Here is an 18,522-nt window from a genome sequence, read left to right on the forward strand (position 1 = left end):
CTACAGATTCAAAACACCATAATTTGACATCAAACACAAACAAAGATGTGCATGCAATCAATCTGCTCTGTCTGCTGTAAGTAATGCACCCTCACACACACCCACAAACAGACTCCATCCTCCCCTCCCCTCTTCTCCCCTCCCCTCTCCTCTCCTCTCCTCTATTCCCCTTCCCCTCCAATCAGCCAGTCCGCCAATCCGCTAACCAAATACCTCTCGGAACCCAAACAGCCAAGACCACCTGGCGAGGCTGCGGCCAGCACATTCCCAGCGTCATGGACTCCATCCCCACCGACCAATGGTGCACCTGCACGCCCAAAACGAAAGTCAGCGAGAAGGAGTATCCCCCGCGCGCCGGTGAAGGGACCACGGCGGCGCTTTCTTGAAGGCGGTGGAATTTTGATATGATTTTTTGAGGGGGAACGGGGAAAGAAAGAAAGGGGGGGGTTCAATGTCAATTGGGAGGGATGGTCTACTGTAGAACTTTTTTGCTGGTTTTTTACTGTACATACATGCATACATCAGGGACGCACAGGTTGTTAGGAGGACTGACTAGACTATTGAGAGAGGGAAGAGCGGAACTATGGAATCAACATACATAATAAAGATTCTTTCAATTTTCCTATTTTATTTCCTATTAAAATGAATTTGCTATGCAAAACCGATCCATGGTTTGTTCCTTGCGTCCTACTCTAGACATAGAGCTTCGTCATAGCTAAGGAACTGCGCAAGACATTTAGTTTTGCTTCTGGTATGTGTGTATCCAGACTACCTCTGATTAACTTGAATCTACTTGCATGCGATGGAGGACGTTATACCTAAAAAATACATACCGTGTTATTTCGTAATGATGATACACCCCTCACCCATAGCAAACCCTAACACATGCCGTATTAATACGCATCCGATACACTTCAAAACTGCCGACATCCCTTGCTCATCGGCCATCGTCTTGTCGCTTTCCTTAGTTATCCCACGACGAACCTCTCACCAGCTCTTCTTATATTTAGCCAGCAATATCTACTAAAAATACCCCTTTGCTTCTCGCTTTGCTGCTCATCGTATTAATCCTTAGCATTTCAGTGGCATTTATACTGTGATCTGACTGCTCCCCCATCATCCCCGCCAAAGTGCCGAATTTTAGCCCCTCCGGCTCTCCCCCACGAATTGTTTCCACCCCCTCTCCTAGCTCCGCCCAGCTACTGTGCGCCGCATGCTTGGGTCTAAACAGCAAAACATAGCGCATACATATACCTCAGCTCAGTAACAACATTTAAAAACATTTAAACCAAATCGCTAGGAAAAGGCAAAAGATATGCGTCCAGCTGGTCCGAGGGATCCAGTTGCAGGACCCGACTCCGGCCCTCCTGCGCCGTATCCTATGAAACTCTCCGGCCCAGTCATCAAGGGCTTTGGGAGGGGGAGTAAGGAGGTATGTTTTTTTTTTTTTTTTTTTTTTTTTTTTTTTTTTTTTTTTTTTTTTTTTTGAAGTAACTTCAAATGCATGTTTGATCTGATTCGTGGCCCTGCTCGCTGCCTTGTCGTGGCCCTGTTGATGGGCTAGCAATTTTATATTACCCTGATGCCCAGTGAGGAATTGGCGGGGATCTGCCTCTTTTAAGGATGCACATGAGTCCTTATAGTCGATGCATATTTCTTATATGCACTTTCTATACCGCTATATGGACACTTTATACCATTTTGGAGTTTCTTTTGTACAAACAAATGGCTACATGAAGATTGTCTTCGCATGTAAAGCACGGGGAATATCAAGCCCAACACGCCAGCCGTCCCCCCCCCCAAGGTTCCCCTCTGCTACGCCATTGAATAATCACATACTAAAAGACTTAACTAGCTCGGCATTCCTACCGCCAACATCCCCCCAGACTCCCTCTCCCCTTATGGAGACGTAGAGTCGGGCGTATACTATGGCGTCGCCGCGCTCGACCCATCCAAATTCAAATATAAGGCGGGAAGTGACGAAAATATTCAACCAAACGGTGCCGCCGTGACACAAGCGACAGAATCCAATTCTGAAAATGAAAATCAAAATCAAAATATCTTCCCCTGCGTTCTGAGCATAGGGTACAACCCCTTCTATAAGAATACAGTTCGGTCTGTGGTATGTATCTATATATCTCTTTTCTGGTTTTCATCACCTGGATACTCCTGGCTCCCTCACGACCATCCCATCTCTCTATGTTACTACAAGAAAAGAAAGAAGGGCAATAAATAAGAAAAGGCAAAAATATGATTTTTTTTTTTTTTTAAAAAAAAAATTCAACCAAAAAGCCAACAACCTCTCCCATCTAACCTCACCCACCGCTCCACACAGGAAATCCACCTCCTCCCCCAATTCACCCACCGCACCACCCCATCTTCGCCATCGCCAAATTCCACAGACCAGCCAAACCGCTTCTTCCGCATTCCCGATTTTTACGGCACGCGCCTAAACCTGCTCGTGCTGGGCTACATCCGGCCAGAATACGACTATGTCAGCCTCGAGGCGCTAGTAGAGGATATCCGAATTGATTGCGAGGTGGCGAAGAGGAGTTTGGAGAGGCCGGGGTATTTATGTTATGTGGAGGGTGATGCTGTTGGTGGAGAAGGGGACAGTGATGGTGGTGGTGTAGCGAAGGGGGTTAGGGAGGCGAGGGGTTGGTTGAGGGGGTTTTAGTTTGAGGAATGTAGAAAGGGGAGGGAGGAGGGAATGTTGAAGTGTATTGTGTGCAGTGATGACTTTCTTTGAATGTCAGTTTTTGTGCTCTTGCCCTGATTCTTTATACCTTGATCAATTTCTCCTTCAAGATGTTTTTTTTTATTATTATTATTTTCTTCCATTGTTGATAGTGATTGTTTTAACAGCCGCAAATAGATAGATGAAGTAGATAGTCTATAGATACCATACCTAGAACATTACATGCACATATAACTATAGACTTGATTGACAAGACTCATCTATTCTAGTTTCTTTCTTTTCCTGTTTTCTTCGTAATCAGCTTAGTAGCCTCAACCCCATATTTCTAATCATCACTTACTGCTGTTTGAAAAACAAAAATAAATAAATAAATAAATAAATAAATAAATAAAAATTGCATTCACTTCATCATCATTCAACAATCTCACTCGAATCATTCATTGCTATCATGTCCATGAAAATACATCATCAGCATACTGATCAACAGATATGCCTGCGAACATAGCCATACTGAATTTGGGGATATATATACATGCAACATTCATCAAACATCAAAATCCTTATTCTAGCTCATTCACTTCTTCCATAAGAAGGTAAGGAAAGAAAAAAACATGTCACCAAGTAAACAACAAAATCCCAAGGCCCAATAATGACAAACTACCCCAAATCTTTTTTCCAATACCAAACTTTTCATCCCTTGCTTTTTTGACCCCTCAGCCAGAGCCAGAACAAGAAAGTGATTTAATTGCTAAAACTGATGTGACCGACGTTCGCGCCTTGGTTGATTAAATGCAGGGTAGGAACTATATACCAGGATTCAAAACGTTAGTTTCAAAATAAAACGAAAAAATAAAAATAAAAATAAAAATAAAAACACCGCCGGACGCGGGGACTAAAATAATTCAATCTCAAACAAGGCAAAGTAAAAAAAAACGCATGATACTTACATTCATAACAATAAGCATGGGTATATCAAATACATCTCTCTTTACCGTCCAGCAGTAACTGCACTCCACCTTTCCATCACGGAATCCTAGCTGATTCATCCCCGCTTCGCCGGCAATGCCCCTCTTCCCCCACGTTTGCCTAGGTGATTGCTGCGGGCCCTGCAACGCCGATGACGCTGACGATGAAGCGGCGGAGGATGGATCGTTGGGATTAGTATTGTTCCCATTGGTGTTGGCATTGGCGCCGTTGCTTGTCGACGTGCCTGTTGCTGTCGTTGTCGCGACATCACCACTAGTAGTAGTACCGGTACCACTGCTCCCATCCACTCCACCCTGCTGGGTCTCCTCCTTCCCATGAAACAGTGCCGCACTATCCTCCTTCGTCTTATACTTCAGCAACTTGCACGTCGTCATCACGCTCCCGCGCGAATCGCCAAAGGCAAGTTTCGCGAAATCCTCGTAGAACTCAATCACGCTGTCGTCGTCGAGTAACTCCGCGAGGAAGACAGGTTGCGTACGTCCACTTGCACCACCCCCGCCTACGGTGGGCATGCCTGTGTGAGGATCTATGCTATTATGGGTGTTATTGTTTCGAGGGGTAAATGTGCTGCTACCTCTTACCGATGACGCTGATGATAACGAGGAGCCCGTGTTGACATTTAGGTTCGGTTCCTTGCCCAGCAAGACCTCCTTCTTCCAGCCGGTAAGGATGCTGAACTCCTTACCCACGGCGGCGATTTCACCCGTCCGGCGACAGACAATGGTCGGCGTACCGCAGGCGTTGATGAAGTCTTCGTATTCCCACAGCGTTCGTTGGAAGCATTTCTCCATGAATATGAGGTCGTCTTGGTTGAGGGTTTTGGTTGTGGCGATGAAGGAGGGTCGGATCGAGGCGAGCGCTTTGGCGATCTGAAGGGTCTTTTGGGGGGAGAAGCGCCGTTGAATAAATGCCGTGAGACTGTGGAAGCCGCTTGTATATGAATATGGCTCCTTGACGCTCTCGTATATTGATGAAGGGCTACGGTATCGCCTCTTCACGCCTACGTGTAAGCCTTGATGTTTGAGGCCCGGAGTTGATATGCGGGATTGTTGCGGAGTGTTTGTTGGATGCATGAGGTTTGTTCGGGAGGAGAAGTTGGCGTTGGCTTCGTCAAATGGTGTTGTGGTCGTCATCTGGGGGCTTTCTGTCGAGCTCGGGCTGGCAAAATTCATCGGAGCGCTCTCGATAGCGAAAGCGTGAGGGTTCTGCTCACCCATCTGGCCAGCGACCGCGTTCTGATTGTAGATATTACGCGGATTTGCCTGGCCTTGGCCCGTTGGGTTCCAGTCATTGAGTACTGGATCACCAAACAGGAAGGGCGATTGGTTGTTGGCGCTATCTCCAAAGTTTTGAGCAGTAAATGTACCAGAACTCCGCCCAATGGACCCACGCTGTGTGGCTGAATCACTGGGTGGAGTGTCTCCTGCTCCTGTAGCCATGTGCCCTAGCATCCCGAATTCCAAAGCGCCATATCGATTGCCGAAATTCATGCTGGCTATATCGAAATTGAACAGCGCTGGATGACTGGGGTCAAAAAATGCGGCACCAAAGGGATCTTGATTCTGGCCAGACACAGACGACGCGGTTTGAGACATGGCTGAGGAGAGATTCTGAGTTTGCGGATTCGAGGACAGGTCGAAATTCTGTGTCGATGAGGGCGATTGAGCATGGAAAACACTGGGATTCATCGAAGCGTCCTGCATCACTGCAGGGCGTACATGACTTTGTTGAGACTTGGCTTGGACGTAGACATTGTAGCTCCTGGCGGCCTGGGGTGTGTAGAAATTGGCGGAGGAGACGCTTTGGCGTGAGACTTTGTTCGAGTTTGAATTGGAGGCATTTCCCCGTTGGTTGGGGATATTTCTCGTTGTATTCGCCTGATTGTAATAATTTCCTCGGATGCCGGGCAGGAGAGCTTCGTTCGGCGCATCGTGTAGATACTTGGCTTTTTTCCGTACCCCGTCATGGCAAGCATCTTGGAGCCCGCGCTTGATACATCGTTGGCAAGGTCTCTCATCGCCTGTAAATCAATTGGGGTTGTTAGTTTCCACAATTCTCTAGGAATAGGTGAACAATGTTAGAGTGGCTAATTAAAAATTGGCTGCGCGTATGTGCACAGTTGGGTGTAGACGGTGGTTTCAACCAAGTGTACTAGGATTTACCTCATGGTGCGATAGGCAGCGGAGCGGGATGGGATGGATAAAACATTAAGATGTGGACAAAGCGCACGGTAGTATACAGAGGTAGGAGTGAGGAGAGGGTAAAAGGGAAAGCGATGTTAAACGGGAAAAAGGGGGAAACAAATCAAAGGTGAGATAAACAGATCAGCATACCGCAGGTCAGATGGGCCCTCTGACAAGCAAAACAAGCTCTTTTAGCCTTCTTCCTCCTTGGGCGGAGAGGGTCCTTAGCATTGGCGGATGTCGAGGCGGGTTTTTGGCTACTTTGAGCGGTGCCACTTCCTTTCCCGTTTGTTTGGGATTTCGTCTCTGGCGGGTTGGCGGGGGTCGTAGTCATACTTTTGGATTCTTGTTCCGTAGCTGTAGGAGCAGCCGGTGACGGGGACGGCGATCCATTTCTGGTGCTGGCCGTCATAATATATAGATCTAGAGATATATATATTTATAAACGGTATTTACCTGCTAGGAAATGGCAGGTCGGTGGAAGGGGGGTTGGCTGTGCGGGTTAGTCTCTCCTTCGCCTGTGCTTCCTGTCGATCGATGCGATGCCCACGTTTGTCTGGGTGGGCTTCTTCTTGATTTCTGCAAGTAGCCGGTGCGTATCTTGCGCCTGAATCTAAATACAGCCCTTCGTTTTGCTTTTTTTAATTTCTTTTTTCCTTTTTTCACTTCCTTTTTCCTATTTTGTTCTTAGTTTTTTGCCTTTTTTAACATGTTTTTGCCTATTTCTCTTTCTCAATTTGTCAATGAGAATTAGATTGAAATAAAAATTCCCACTGCGACACACGGAACCACAACACTGGAACGAGATTCCAAGAGGCTATGTAAGATATTTTGACGGGCTGATATAAGACCAACACGCGCGAGCAGTTCGAGTGTGGTAGCACGGCAGCTGCGAGGTATGCTTCAGCAAGTGAGGGCGCGGCCGAAGTAGAATCACGCGACCGCAGCCAGGGGCGTTAAGAGGTCTGACTGGCGGATTGCTGCGGTGCGACAGCGTCGAGCAGCCCGAGTTCAGCACAGTAACTTTGGAACGGAGGGCGAGAGATGGCAGCCGACGAGAGGGGAAGAGGTCAAGCTGGCAGAGCAGGGACCAATCGAGAGGCGCGGTATAAGCTCGAAACCGAGGGACAAGGCTGCACGACAAGAGAAAGGCCGCCGCCGATTAAGCGAATGCGAGCGTGGAAAGCGTGGTTGATGGCTGAATAAAAAAGAAGCAAAAAATATGACGAGGCCGCATTACAGAAAGGGAACCATGGAACAACGCCGCAGTGTGCAACCTGAGGAGCACAAACGTGAGCTCGAGACAATAATGCAGTGGAGTGTGCGCACTGTGGGAGGTGGAGGTACTGCTAGGACAATGGGCGATTGTTTGCGATTGCGATCCCGACGTCGATATCGATGTCAGTTGTCAATGACAATGAGAGGTAAAATGATAATGATGATGATGATAGCTAGTGACGGATAACCCGTCGTGGTAATGGGAATGTGAATTGAGATTCGCACAGGACGTGGCGGAGGGCGGGGGAGCACGGATGGGCTGGCAGCGCATTGATAGACATAGGGCAGCGTCAATGAAGATGCGGACGGACGGTACGGCGAATGAAGAGGAGGAGGAGAGGGATAGAGGGGTAGATTTGCTCAGAAAAAGAGACCGGGTAGAAGGTGTAGAACGAGAGCAGGGCGAGGGCGGGGAAGTTGAGGGAGGTTATGCGGGGATGGAAGAGAGGCTGAAGATGGGACGACGGATACGGGGGGAGGGAGACAGCAGAAGCAACGGCAAGAGGGGAGAGTGTCAGAAGATGCAGCTGCGAGAACGAGAATGCGGTGAGGATAGGAGCTGTGGCGCGAGGGAGCCGGGAGTTTAGTTTGAGGTCGTGGTTGTCGATGGTTCGGATGGAGGAGGAAAAAGAAGAGAAGAAAAAAAGGTAGCGAGTGAGCCGATAGGGAACAAACAGCAAACAGCAAGGGAAGTCACAACAATTCAACATCAACATCAACATCAACAGCAAGATTAAATAATAATATTATTATTTACGGCAATGCAACTGCTCAGGGTTATATCCGGATATTCACGCGGGCGGATATACGAGCAAGAATCAATTACTCTTATTTATTTATCCAGGAGGAGAGAAGCAGACAGACATCTATGTACCACTTCTGACTCTTAACTATCTACTGCGTAGTTATCTATTGACTTTTTAAATTTATACTCGGTGTTGTGAATTTTCATGTGGGCTCGTCGTGTCGTCAGACCAACCTTGGGAGAAAAAAAAAAAAAAAAAAAAAAAAAAAAAAAAAAAAAAAAAAAAAAAACCAGCAATAATAATAATAAATAATATAATAATAATATCTATAGAGTACGTCTGTGCATATGATTGAAGGAGCGATTTCTAGCAAAATAGTAAATATTTAACCTAATGCGCATGAATATTATTACACACACAGCCGCCGCGCCCGCCCGGAGATGTATTATTTAAATAAATGATTGCAGCTTCACAGCGGGATAGCAATTCAAAACACACAAGTATCTCCCCAAAAATTAAGGCACACAATCCTTTTCTGTAGCATCCAACATGGATGGTTATTCTGTCTCTCGCATCCGAAGCAGAACAAGCCCCAGCTGAATTCCCGAGGCCCGTCCAGAAATATAGTGCGTCAAAGTAACTAATAATAATAATAAATAACTTACTCTTCCACTGGCTGGACCACCTCGGGGCCCTCAGCCAATACAGGGCCAATAAAAATAAACTAGGTCGCAATTAGGAGAAAACAGGGGAAAAAAATAAGTAGTACAAAGGTGTACATTCACATTCCAACAATGTTATGGCTCGATCGCTTATAACTTTCAAAAATAATGATAATGATAATGATAATGGTGGTAATGGAATGGTAATGAATTACAATAATGTCTAGTTATGAACTTCATGACAATAATAATAGTTAACTACTCCGTAGTTAACTAACGATTTAATTATTATTAATCTTTGGCCACTTGCCCAAGGTCCATATATTTGTCTCCATTTCGGCCTGGCCTGGCCCTTGACCTGGCCTGGCCTTACATGCGGGGAAAGCTGTGATTAATAACTCGGACGATGCTCTCAAAAGTAATGTCCTGCGTAAGAATTTAAGCTGTAACTAATTCTGTTCCCGGCATAAAGTATTTCCATTCCATATCTTAACAAGAGTTAGCAGCTGGGTTCTAACCGTGCCATGCTTACTCACTCTCTGTAGTGAGTGCGCCACAGCGTACGGAAAACCACACTGTAAAGAAAATATTTTCAATATCTTCATTCTTCATCTTCAAATAATCATCATTAATTATAACCATGCCTAAATCTTCTAATTACATCAAGGAGCAGTTGCAAAGAGCTGTTGATGCGTACAAAAGCAATTCAAAATTAAAAATCATGTCTCTGTCGCGAGAATTCAAAGTCCCATATGCCACCTTGTATGGGAGGATCAATGGGAAGAAATCAAGGACTATGAGGGTTTCACTGAATCGAGCATTGAATGACAGTCAGGAAGAGGCAATTAAGATATGGATTCATCAATTGGACATTAATTTTTGCCCACCCATCATCAAGCATATCGAAGCTGCCGCGAACTGCATGTTGAGACAGCATTATACAGATTCAGAGACTGCACCTCCCACAGTAAGCAAGATGTGGACATATCGATTCATCAAACACCTGCCAGATTACAAATGAGTCAAGCAAAAACCCATGAATTCAAAATGAGTGTCTTGCGAGGATATAAGCTTCATTATCAACTGATTTGATTGATATGAAGCTGTCTTCAATCAATATCAATTTTTTCACTGCGATATCTACAACTTTGATGAGATTGGATTTCAAGAAGGAGAAGGACGCGGACAGTGGGTTATAACTGCCTTTAAAGACATGAATTCCATCATACAGTCATCATACTCCCGCGGGTTAATAACAGTGGTGGAGTGTGTCAGTGCAGATGGCACAGTATTGGATCCATTGATTATAATGAAATCAAAGGTCCATCTAGAGAATTGGTATACACACTTCAACTTACCTGACAACTACGCCATCACCGCATCTGAGTCTGGCTTTACAAATGATGAGATTGGATTTGAATGGATCAAGCGGTTCAATAAGATGACAAAAAAGCGTCAAATGGGCAGTCATCGACTGCTATTAATGGATAATCATGATTCTCATCTCACAGAAGAATTCATCCAATACTGCGACCTCCATAAGATTATTCTGTTTGGATTCCCATCTCATACAAGTCATATTCTACAACCTCTTGATGGCGTACCTTTTCAGCAGTATAAGCATTATCATACAAAGGCAGTTAATGAGGCTGCCCGCTACAGATATGAGCAGTATGATGGCAGACAATTCCTTGCTAATCTGGAGAGCATCTGACTGCAAGCATTCAAACCTGGCACTGTGAGAGCTGGCTTTGCCAACTGTGGAATGTATCCAGTTAATCACGATATAATTCTCAATTGATTGAGACCTCTTACCATTGATGATGCCCCGGATCTCAACATATACAATGGTGATGGTGATGTATGCGATCACTTTACCCCGCCACCTGCAGATTGACTGTCAACTGCCTCCTCGCAATTAACCTCCTCAGAGACAGTTGCAAAACTACGTCACCAAATCAATGCAGCAGCCAAGGCCTTAGAAGATGTGAAGGATACCCTTACACCTGGTTTGACAAGGCGGTTGAACAAGATCTTCAAGGGTAGCATGGTCCAGGCAGAATTGAACACGCACCGTGAGGGTGAACTTGCAGATCATTATCAAGCAAATAGACATCAGGTTGTCAAATCCTCCCGCAGGCAGGTGCAAGTAGGTGGAGTCCTCACTATTAAGAATGCCAATCGCAAGATCGCGACCCGTAGAGCAGATGAGATGAAAAAGATGTTCAATAAGACTCTTCAATCAATTGGAATCAAACCTACAAAATCTACAGCCACTCAACCACAACAAGATAATTCTATAGAATCTCAACTTACAGTGGATTCTACACCTTCTAATGAGTATATAGATAATCTTTATGTTATAGATAGATGTGGTGGTGATTATTAATTAATTTTTGAAGATTACTATATTCAAAATATTTTCTTTACAGTGTGGTTTTCCGTACGCTGTGGCGCACTCACTACAGAGAGTGAGTAAGCATGGCACGGTTAGGGGAGTTAGCGTCTGTGACAGCATAATACTAAAAAAGCTCAACTAAAGATAGCCTAAATCTCCAGATGTCTGAGCTTCAGAATGGTAACAGTATTACAGCTTAAATTCTTAGTCTGAGACATTACTTTTGAGAGCGCTATTAATAGATTATTATTAACATCAGGTTGAAGCGTTGAGATCAAGAATCTATGGTGAGTAAGGAAATGTTAGCAGTTCTGAAGCAGGAACGGCCGCCCCTGCTCCTTTCTGTTTTATTTATCCCTCCCCTTTAAACCTATTGTTCAACATAGTACCCTATCCTAAGCTGCTGGTACGGTGGTTACTCCGCCACTTTCAGGATCAATCCTTTTGGTGCGATAGTTTACATATCCTTTTTCACTCCTGCTGAAGCTTTGGATGCAGACCATTTTATCATCCATTTCTTGAACGAGGCACAGGTACTTACCACTGGCGAGATAGGAACAGCCAGTGAGTCGTTGACCTGTAACACTTGGGAGGGAATTTAATCAAGTTTATTTTTAGCTATGTAGCTTATTATTTTATTTTTTGTCCCAGATGCGCGGCCGTTCAGTGACGGACCACCGCGCCAACCAAAGTTGAGGGAAGTAAGTTTGTTGCTGGTGCTAGGTTTTATAACATATGTGCTTCCGTACCAATCATCATTATGAACCACTGGCCTAATTCAGCTTTTCCAGTTGGATTTCTAGCGTTGTCAAAGACCTTATATCACATCCCACCCCGCTACATCGGAGGTGGAGGTGGAGGTGTTCTCCTCTCAGCGGGGCCTGTGCCCGATAAACCAAATCGTCTAGATAAGGTTAAATTAAGCATAAGTTGACAACCACACTCCGTGCGTCAGATGCACACTTCCTTAATCTCCCCCCCCTTTTCCCGACTCGTCATCCACCCATCATACATACCACGCAAAAAAGAAAAAAGGAAAAAGGAAAAAAAAAGGAAGGGAGAAAGAAAAAGGCCAAGACATGGGACCCATCATTGATCAATCAAACAAACAGAGGGACTTCGTCACCCTAGCTGGGAGAGGTGAACATGCTTCCCGATCCCAAGAGCAGTCAGTGATGTGGCATCCGGTGCGCATTCATCGAAGAAGGTAACGCCGAGAGCAATACGCTTCGGGTATGTCACTCGCTAATGAATTTCCTTTTGGCACTTTCCAAGGTGACGTTACACCAGAGCGAAAGGAACGTCGTGAGGCGGGTGTGCAGTGCGGCAAATAGTTAGAAGCTATTTCCAAATGTTCATTAACTACCCTGGAGGAGTGGCAGGCTGAGATGAGCCCTGTCCTGTGAGTGTTAACTAGGCTCTGGAGAAGAGAAACCAAGAGATTATTTGTGGTAGGTACCGATGCACCAATGCCAGTATATCCATAGGCTTTCAGCTCAGTTTCTAAGAATTTGGAATTCAACTACTCCGTACAGAGTACTCTGCACATACAACCGTAAATGCAAGCAGCGGCTGAAATATGGCACCAGCTTGCCAAGCATTGTAAACATCCCAGCTAAATATGCTCTTTCTTGGCACCAAGACAGCAGAAATGAGAATCACAATCACCAAGTTTCAAATCTCATATCGACCTACAACCATGACAAAACTCCCTTCCAACCAAAACTACGACTAGGCCGTCTACAATGATGTAGCTTTAACTTAGTTAACCTCCCTGAGCACAGAGGTATCGTACCTACATACTCCTTACATCGAGTGCGCGTGGGATCCGCACGTCATTGACCCTGGCAACGGGCGTGCCAACCGCTCGCCAAATCTGCACATGTATGCACAGTGCCCATAGCTGAAGCAAGACTCTGCGGCCTGGTTCTCCGTGCTTGTAACACCCTCCCATCTCCTCAAGCACAAGCTCAGCTAGTCAAATCTCGAAGTAGATGAAGGGTTCCCGACGACGGTCAGCTTCCCAATCTCTGTTCTGGACATCCCCTTCGGTTTCAGTCACAGGGCACCCGCTTTCTCAATCGCCGATCGCAAAATGCTGAAACAGAACTAAATTTTCGGAATCTCTCCTTTCCTGCATGAATGATTCATTCATACTTTGTTTTCTGAGATTTATGCGACTATCTGCGTGGTGCATTACTCCGAGTTATCCTTCCCTACTCTTTCCTCAGCCATTACGATTTGCTTCTTTGTTTGGTTACAAAGGTTTTTCAGGGGTTTTCAGGTTCCGTTTCTGCCAAAAATCCAGCCAACCTGTCTAATTTCTTCTTTCCAGGCATCTCAGTGCAGAGTATGGATGTGTATCTTATCGACGTACATGTACTGTACATACTCCGCACAGTTTCATATCAAAGTTCCTCGGTTACAAAAATATATGTTCTTATCAGCAACATCATTAGCATTGTCATCACTTATCCCATAAAATGGCCGATTTGACAATTTTTGACTCAAATGCAAAAGATGTTATGGCTAATGGTGATGTCTGCATTGTCATATCTCCCGGCTACAATGGCAAGCCCTAAAAGGATGCGTCTTGGCACAAAGCCATTGGTCAATGGGGTGAGGCGCCCTCTGATGAGAAACCCACCATCGCGGATTCCTAAGAGAGACATGAATGAATAATGAATGACCGATGAATGTCCAACTTTGATTGACTGGACTTGCTTGACCGCCTTTTGATCTTACCCATTCAAAATGTCCATACCGCGCTCCTTGGCCTGATATTTTTGCTACATACTACCTACCCTTCGAGAAAGCGGGCCCCCTGGCATAGCTATTGCCTTGACCTTGCCTTCCTATCCGCACAGAGAAAAAGCAGGGTGGCTACAGACCTGCAAATCAGAAAATACAACCTCTGTCGTCATCATTTTCTCCGGTGATCACAACCTCCTCCCTTTCCCCTCCATCCGGACCACTTCTTTGTTCCATTATTTGTTTTAGGAGTACGGAATACGTCGCCGATCAATTGCCAGAAATATTCGCCTAGAAACAGGCACAACACTAACATGCATAATATATGCCGCAGCCACCCAAGCACGCAATGTCGAGTGGCTTGAGACTGGATTGTTCGTTTCGGCAAGTTGAGCACGGGCTGCTGCTTCCTTCTGTAGGTAGCCTCAGAGGCGCCACAACTTTTTATTTATTCATCATGGCATCAGGTCATGGGGAACACGTCTGATGACCATGAGGATCCACGAATGCCAGCATCGTCCGTTCGCCTCGTGGCTTGGATAGGTGACTGGATTGTCCCATTGATATCACTTTTTCCCCGCTTCTGAGTCGGTTTTATTTTGTTGCTGGGATCAATTTGTTCACTTGTCAGACAGCCACGGAGTACGTTGCCAAGGAATGCGTAAATGGACATGGAAAAAGGGGCGCGCTCTCCACATGGCGCTCAGCCATAGTTATGCAGCTCTAGAGTTGCTCGTTATAACTTATATACCCGCCTGTCTCAATCCCCATCACGTTTACAACCTAGCACCAAGGTGCCAGCGAGACAATAAATATGGTACATGCAGTACATGTAGACCTACATGAACCTTAGCCATACATGCCTACGTCGGGCTTTAGGCGGGTGTTTGCCTAGTGGCTTGCTGCTCATGTGCTATCAACCTCAGAATTGTTATCGAACGGTGGCTGATTTTGCTATCTTCGATTCGAGCTTTATTTTCCCATTAGGGATATTCTGCCATGCCCCGTACGCATGAACTGAATTAACAATGCTAATACAGTTCAACATCCTGCTACGTTCGTACGTGCATAATCCACCTTCCATGCACACTTTCCTGAACCTAACAGCTTTCCTCTCTATTCGGCAGTCATCACCCGCTCAATCCAGTGAGCGAGCTTACGGTTTGCGATGTTGAGGACAGATCCTGATCCATCGATACGGGAGTTGATCCGGCGATGTGGTGCTTCAAATATATCCATTTCCTTTATATGTTTTTCCCACAACTTAGTGGAAGATCTTTCCAGCCATCCTCGCCGGCAGGAAGGCCGAGCGCAAAGGGAAAAGTAAGTCGGAGGTCGGGTGGCAGGATAGATGTTCTTGAGGAGCTTAGTTGAGGAAATGCTTTTGAAGCACTATTTAGTATGAGCACATCGGGAAGTGAGGAAAGTGGGACCATCTGCTGTGCTTTAAGGCGAGGCAGTCTGGGCAAGCAAAGTGAAGATACTGGACCACGAGGGAGGAGACTTGAAGCGGAGAGGATAAGTTGATCGGGGCATTCCAGCCATTGGGGATGGTTGGTCAGAGTGTCTGGGCTAAACTCTGAAGCTTTGACGCAACATTTCTCTGCCTCAAACGGGCTTTGTGTTGTCAAATTAACTTACCAGGGCATGCAGAGTAACCGTCGAGTGCGAGGCATGGTAACATCGCATACCCCCATATGTGCACCAGTAGAGCACCACGAAGTATGCGCGGCGTACCACCCGCGCCATACATGCTACATACCCATGCACACCGCCTCTACATCGAAAAAACAAGAAAGAAAGAAAGGAAAAAAAAAAAAAAAAACTTCTCTATGCGATCTAGCAGATGCTGAGGACCAAGAGCCGAGAATCGAAAAGGGGTAACATTCCAATTTACGTTTTGGTGGCCGAGATATCTCTCTTCCCTTCCGCTTTTTTTGCTTCTACGGCTGTGTATATCACACTCACGTCTTCATTACATGTCTTCGGCGTACAAACTCTGAAACAATGCTGTGTCAACCATTTCACAGACATCTGCGACGGCCCATGGAACGGTTCTCCTGCTTCCGCACATATGTAGGAGCAGGAGCCATTGTTAAATACCTGCCACCATGCCCGAACCACTCTACTATCTTTATACAGTTATTAAGCAACCGCCGCTATGTAGTTTCTAGGTCATTGCAAATATACCTACCATCCCTACATCTAGGTATCGTTATCTACACGGCATACATGTTCAGACCTCGCGTATGGGTCTAATTCTCCTGTGTTCTCTAGTTTCCACCCTCCGCTTTGGTCTTGAATGAGAAAGGTCTGTCATTCTTTTGATCGGTCTTTTTCTAATTCTTTACTCTGTTTCAGTTCGTGGGCAGTTCTCAGTATTCATTTGCTGCTTATTACTTGCAATCATTGAAGAATCGAACCTAGTTTTGACAGATATATTTGACCCCTGTTCATACAGCCAGGGGTGGTATCGTCTCCTCTGGAGCGTCTACATTGTATGGATATATAATGTATATCTAATCGATCTACCCCATACTTCCTCGCCTATTCTTTATGTATCGGAAAGGCTTCGAATCACAATAATGGCAATGATTATATTCCAGTGGATTAACCTCCCTTCCTATTTTACTGTCCCATTTCTTTCACCGTTTATAGCTACTTGAACTTCCCATAATTATTCTCAACCAAGCAGTACCAAGACCTTGTGGGATATGGTCATGCCACCCTTTCGTTTCATTGTTCACTATTTTCTTACTCTGGATACGAGATATACGAATCGTCTATTATCAAGTTGCAGACATAGCCGTCAGGATAAACAGTGCGTAATGCATACTTGTCGTGCGATGCGCGTGTAACATGCATTCAGACCTCCCACACTCTTCACCTGTATGGCAGTAGAACCAAGTTGAAACTGCATAATGTCGCAATTCTATTTTTATTCGTGTTTTTACTCCTGTTTCCTGTAGTTGGACATAAAACGTTATCTTGTCCTGCCTTGCTCTATCTGTCACTCTCGTCCACACCTACTCTACATCCGAGACACAGAACACAGCCATGATAAATCCACGAGAGAGAGGAGAAAGAAAAGCTGTTGCTTTTCCTGTCGCATGTGTCCGGCATGTGCATGGTCTTGGACAGATGGATAACAGCTACAGGTGTATGAGAGATGGCGGCAATCCAAAAAGAGTCAAGAGTTGTACGAAAATGATAGCATCGTATATGTGTGCGAGTATTCCCTGCTTCCAGCACGTGTATGCGCGTAAACGTAGTGAAATGTGTGTCACGCTGGAATAAATGCTAGGGGGATAGCCCTGTATAGACGGACGATAACAGACATCCGGCCTGAAGGAGAGCGTGAATAGCATAAAAGAAAGGTTGGTATGGCTAAATTTTCAAATATAAGTTCCCAAACACTGTGACAAGTAGTATAAGACGCCCAATGTGGACAAAATTGAAAAAAATTTCTAGTATTGAAATCAAACTAGAGGGTATTTCAGGGGCTTTCTGCATTGAGCAGCTTTTAACACCCAGGAAGGAAGACACGGCAATTAGACATGCCTCGCTATCTCGCTATCTCGCTTCCTGAAGAGGGTACCTGATATCTCCTTGCGTTTTAAAATGGGAAGAAAACAACATTCAATAAGAAATGTTGGGAAGGCAGTAAGCAGAAAATCTATTGAGGAATTTTGCTTTAAAGTGCGAAGAATTGTCTTAGAATACATCACTTTTTGTAATTGTTGGGTATCCTGAATGAAGCGGGATCCATCTTTCATTTTGAAATGAATTTTCTTGTCCATGTTAACAGATACGTATCGCGTCGGAGTTCCTGCTCCCACGCTTTAGTTACCGAGAACTCGGAATCGGGCCGATAAAATCCCCGAGTCAGCCGGCACCAGAAGAAAGTGATGCGAGGCCGATTTCACCACTACCTTCACAGAAACAGTAGGGTTATTCTTCTAGTCAGACTTAAGAATGGATTGAATCGTCGATACGCGTCATACAAACTAGCTACCTCAGCGTGGAAGCTCTGAAAGAGTCATGCAAATTGAACGACTAGCCCGCCGCTCATGGCGACCCTCGAGTGATTTAGAAAATCTAGAGTTTGCTAAACATGGAGAATCAAATATGAACTTCTTTGCTACATGCTGCCTGAGAAAAAGACATTGGTTGCTTATATTCTTGTATGAATTTTTCCCAAGGTCACGATGTTCAAGAGGTGAAGCTGGCAGTGAATCTAAGTCGTTTGTGATTGACAAATTGCTAGGAGGAGTGAATTTGATTAGCTATATCGTGTATGAGTCTATACTGCTGGAACGAATGCTAACTTACGCCGTAAGGTAAGCATGACGATAATGTGCATCTGACCCAACGATATATTGCGTAGTCCGAACAGGATCGAATAGTTGCCGCTATTAATTACAAAATTACGGGGCCCCATATCGTTTTCGATAAGGTTTATATGGGAACCCGCTTCCCCGATAACGAATGCAATGCAACCCTGGTGAAAGGCCCCCACCCCAATCCTGCATAACCGGCTCAGAAATGCGATTGAAGAATGGACATGTTGGTTTTAACTATCGAACCTACTGCCGTTCGAGCGACGCCTCTATCTTTGTGTGGTGGAATCTGAAGATCTACAGGGATACCTTCAGCTCGCTGGACGGAAACGAAGAATATGCGATTCGATAGCTTTGTCCATTGCTAATCTCTGGGTCTCGGTTAGCAGGACTATCTCTCTCATGGAACTTTACTCCGTATATTATGCACTACCGCTTTGCTCGAGCAAACAGGGGTTGTGTCATATCAGGCTAGGACC

The 18,522-nt window shown here is 45.3% G+C and overlaps 3 protein-coding genes across 3 annotated transcripts; 2 read left to right on the top strand and 1 right to left on the bottom strand.

Moving 5' to 3' along the window:
• Nucleotides 1-601: 601 nt before the first annotated feature.
• Nucleotides 602-3,086, top strand: BDCG_02811 (riboflavin kinase). Its single transcript, XM_045418375.1, has 3 exons — nucleotides 602-1,432; nucleotides 1,856-2,122; nucleotides 2,336-3,086. The coding sequence occupies exons 1-3, from the start codon at nucleotides 1,316-1,318 to the stop codon at nucleotides 2,675-2,677; spliced, it is 726 nt and encodes a 241-aa protein (XP_045274973.1). The 5' UTR covers nucleotides 602-1,315; the 3' UTR covers nucleotides 2,678-3,086.
• Nucleotides 3,050-8,018, bottom strand: BDCG_02812 (C6 finger domain-containing protein). The gene is made up of 3 exons (XM_045418376.1): nucleotides 6,019-8,018; nucleotides 3,646-5,705; nucleotides 3,050-3,501 (listed from the first exon to the last, which is right to left on the bottom strand). Exons 1-3 carry the CDS (start codon nucleotides 6,278-6,280, stop codon nucleotides 3,484-3,486), a joined length of 2,340 nt encoding a protein of 779 aa, XP_045274974.1. The 5' UTR covers nucleotides 6,281-8,018; the 3' UTR covers nucleotides 3,050-3,483.
• On the top strand, nucleotides 7,219-7,733 carry BDCG_02813 (uncharacterized protein; the record flags this gene model as incomplete). The annotated part of the gene is made up of 1 exon (XM_045418377.1): nucleotides 7,219-7,733. Exon 1 carries the CDS (start codon nucleotides 7,401-7,403, stop codon nucleotides 7,731-7,733), a length of 333 nt encoding a protein of 110 aa, XP_045274975.1. The 5' UTR covers nucleotides 7,219-7,400.
• Nucleotides 8,019-18,522: the final 10,504 nt, after the last annotated feature.

Source organism: Blastomyces dermatitidis (assembly GCF_000003525.1).
Source record: "Blastomyces dermatitidis ER-3 genomic scaffold supercont1.3, whole genome shotgun sequence".
In the NCBI taxonomy this organism is placed as follows: Eukaryota; Fungi; Ascomycota; class Eurotiomycetes; order Onygenales; family Ajellomycetaceae; genus Blastomyces; species Blastomyces dermatitidis.

What these genes read in the sequence shown, in the direction of transcription:
- BDCG_02811 (XM_045418375.1), top strand. Translation starts at nt 1,316, where the DNA reads ATGCGTCCAGCTGGTCCGAGGGATCCAGTTGCAGGACCCGACTCCGGC. An exon ending in TTGGGAGGGGGAGTAAGGAG is followed by an intron (nt 1,433 to 1,855) that starts GTATGTTTTTTT and finishes AGACTTAACTAG; the next exon opens with CTCGGCATTCCTACCGCCAA. An exon ending in AGAATACAGTTCGGTCTGTG is followed by an intron (nt 2,123 to 2,335) that starts GTATGTATCTAT and finishes CGCTCCACACAG; the next exon opens with GAAATCCACCTCCTCCCCCA.
- BDCG_02812 (XM_045418376.1), bottom strand. Translation starts at nt 6,280, where the DNA reads ATGACGGCCAGCACCAGAAATGGATCGCCGTCCCCGTCACCGGCTGCT. An exon ending in GAGGGCCCATCTGACCTGCG is followed by an intron (nt 5,706 to 6,018) that starts GTATGCTGATCT and finishes ATTGATTTACAG; the next exon opens with GCGATGAGAGACCTTGCCAA.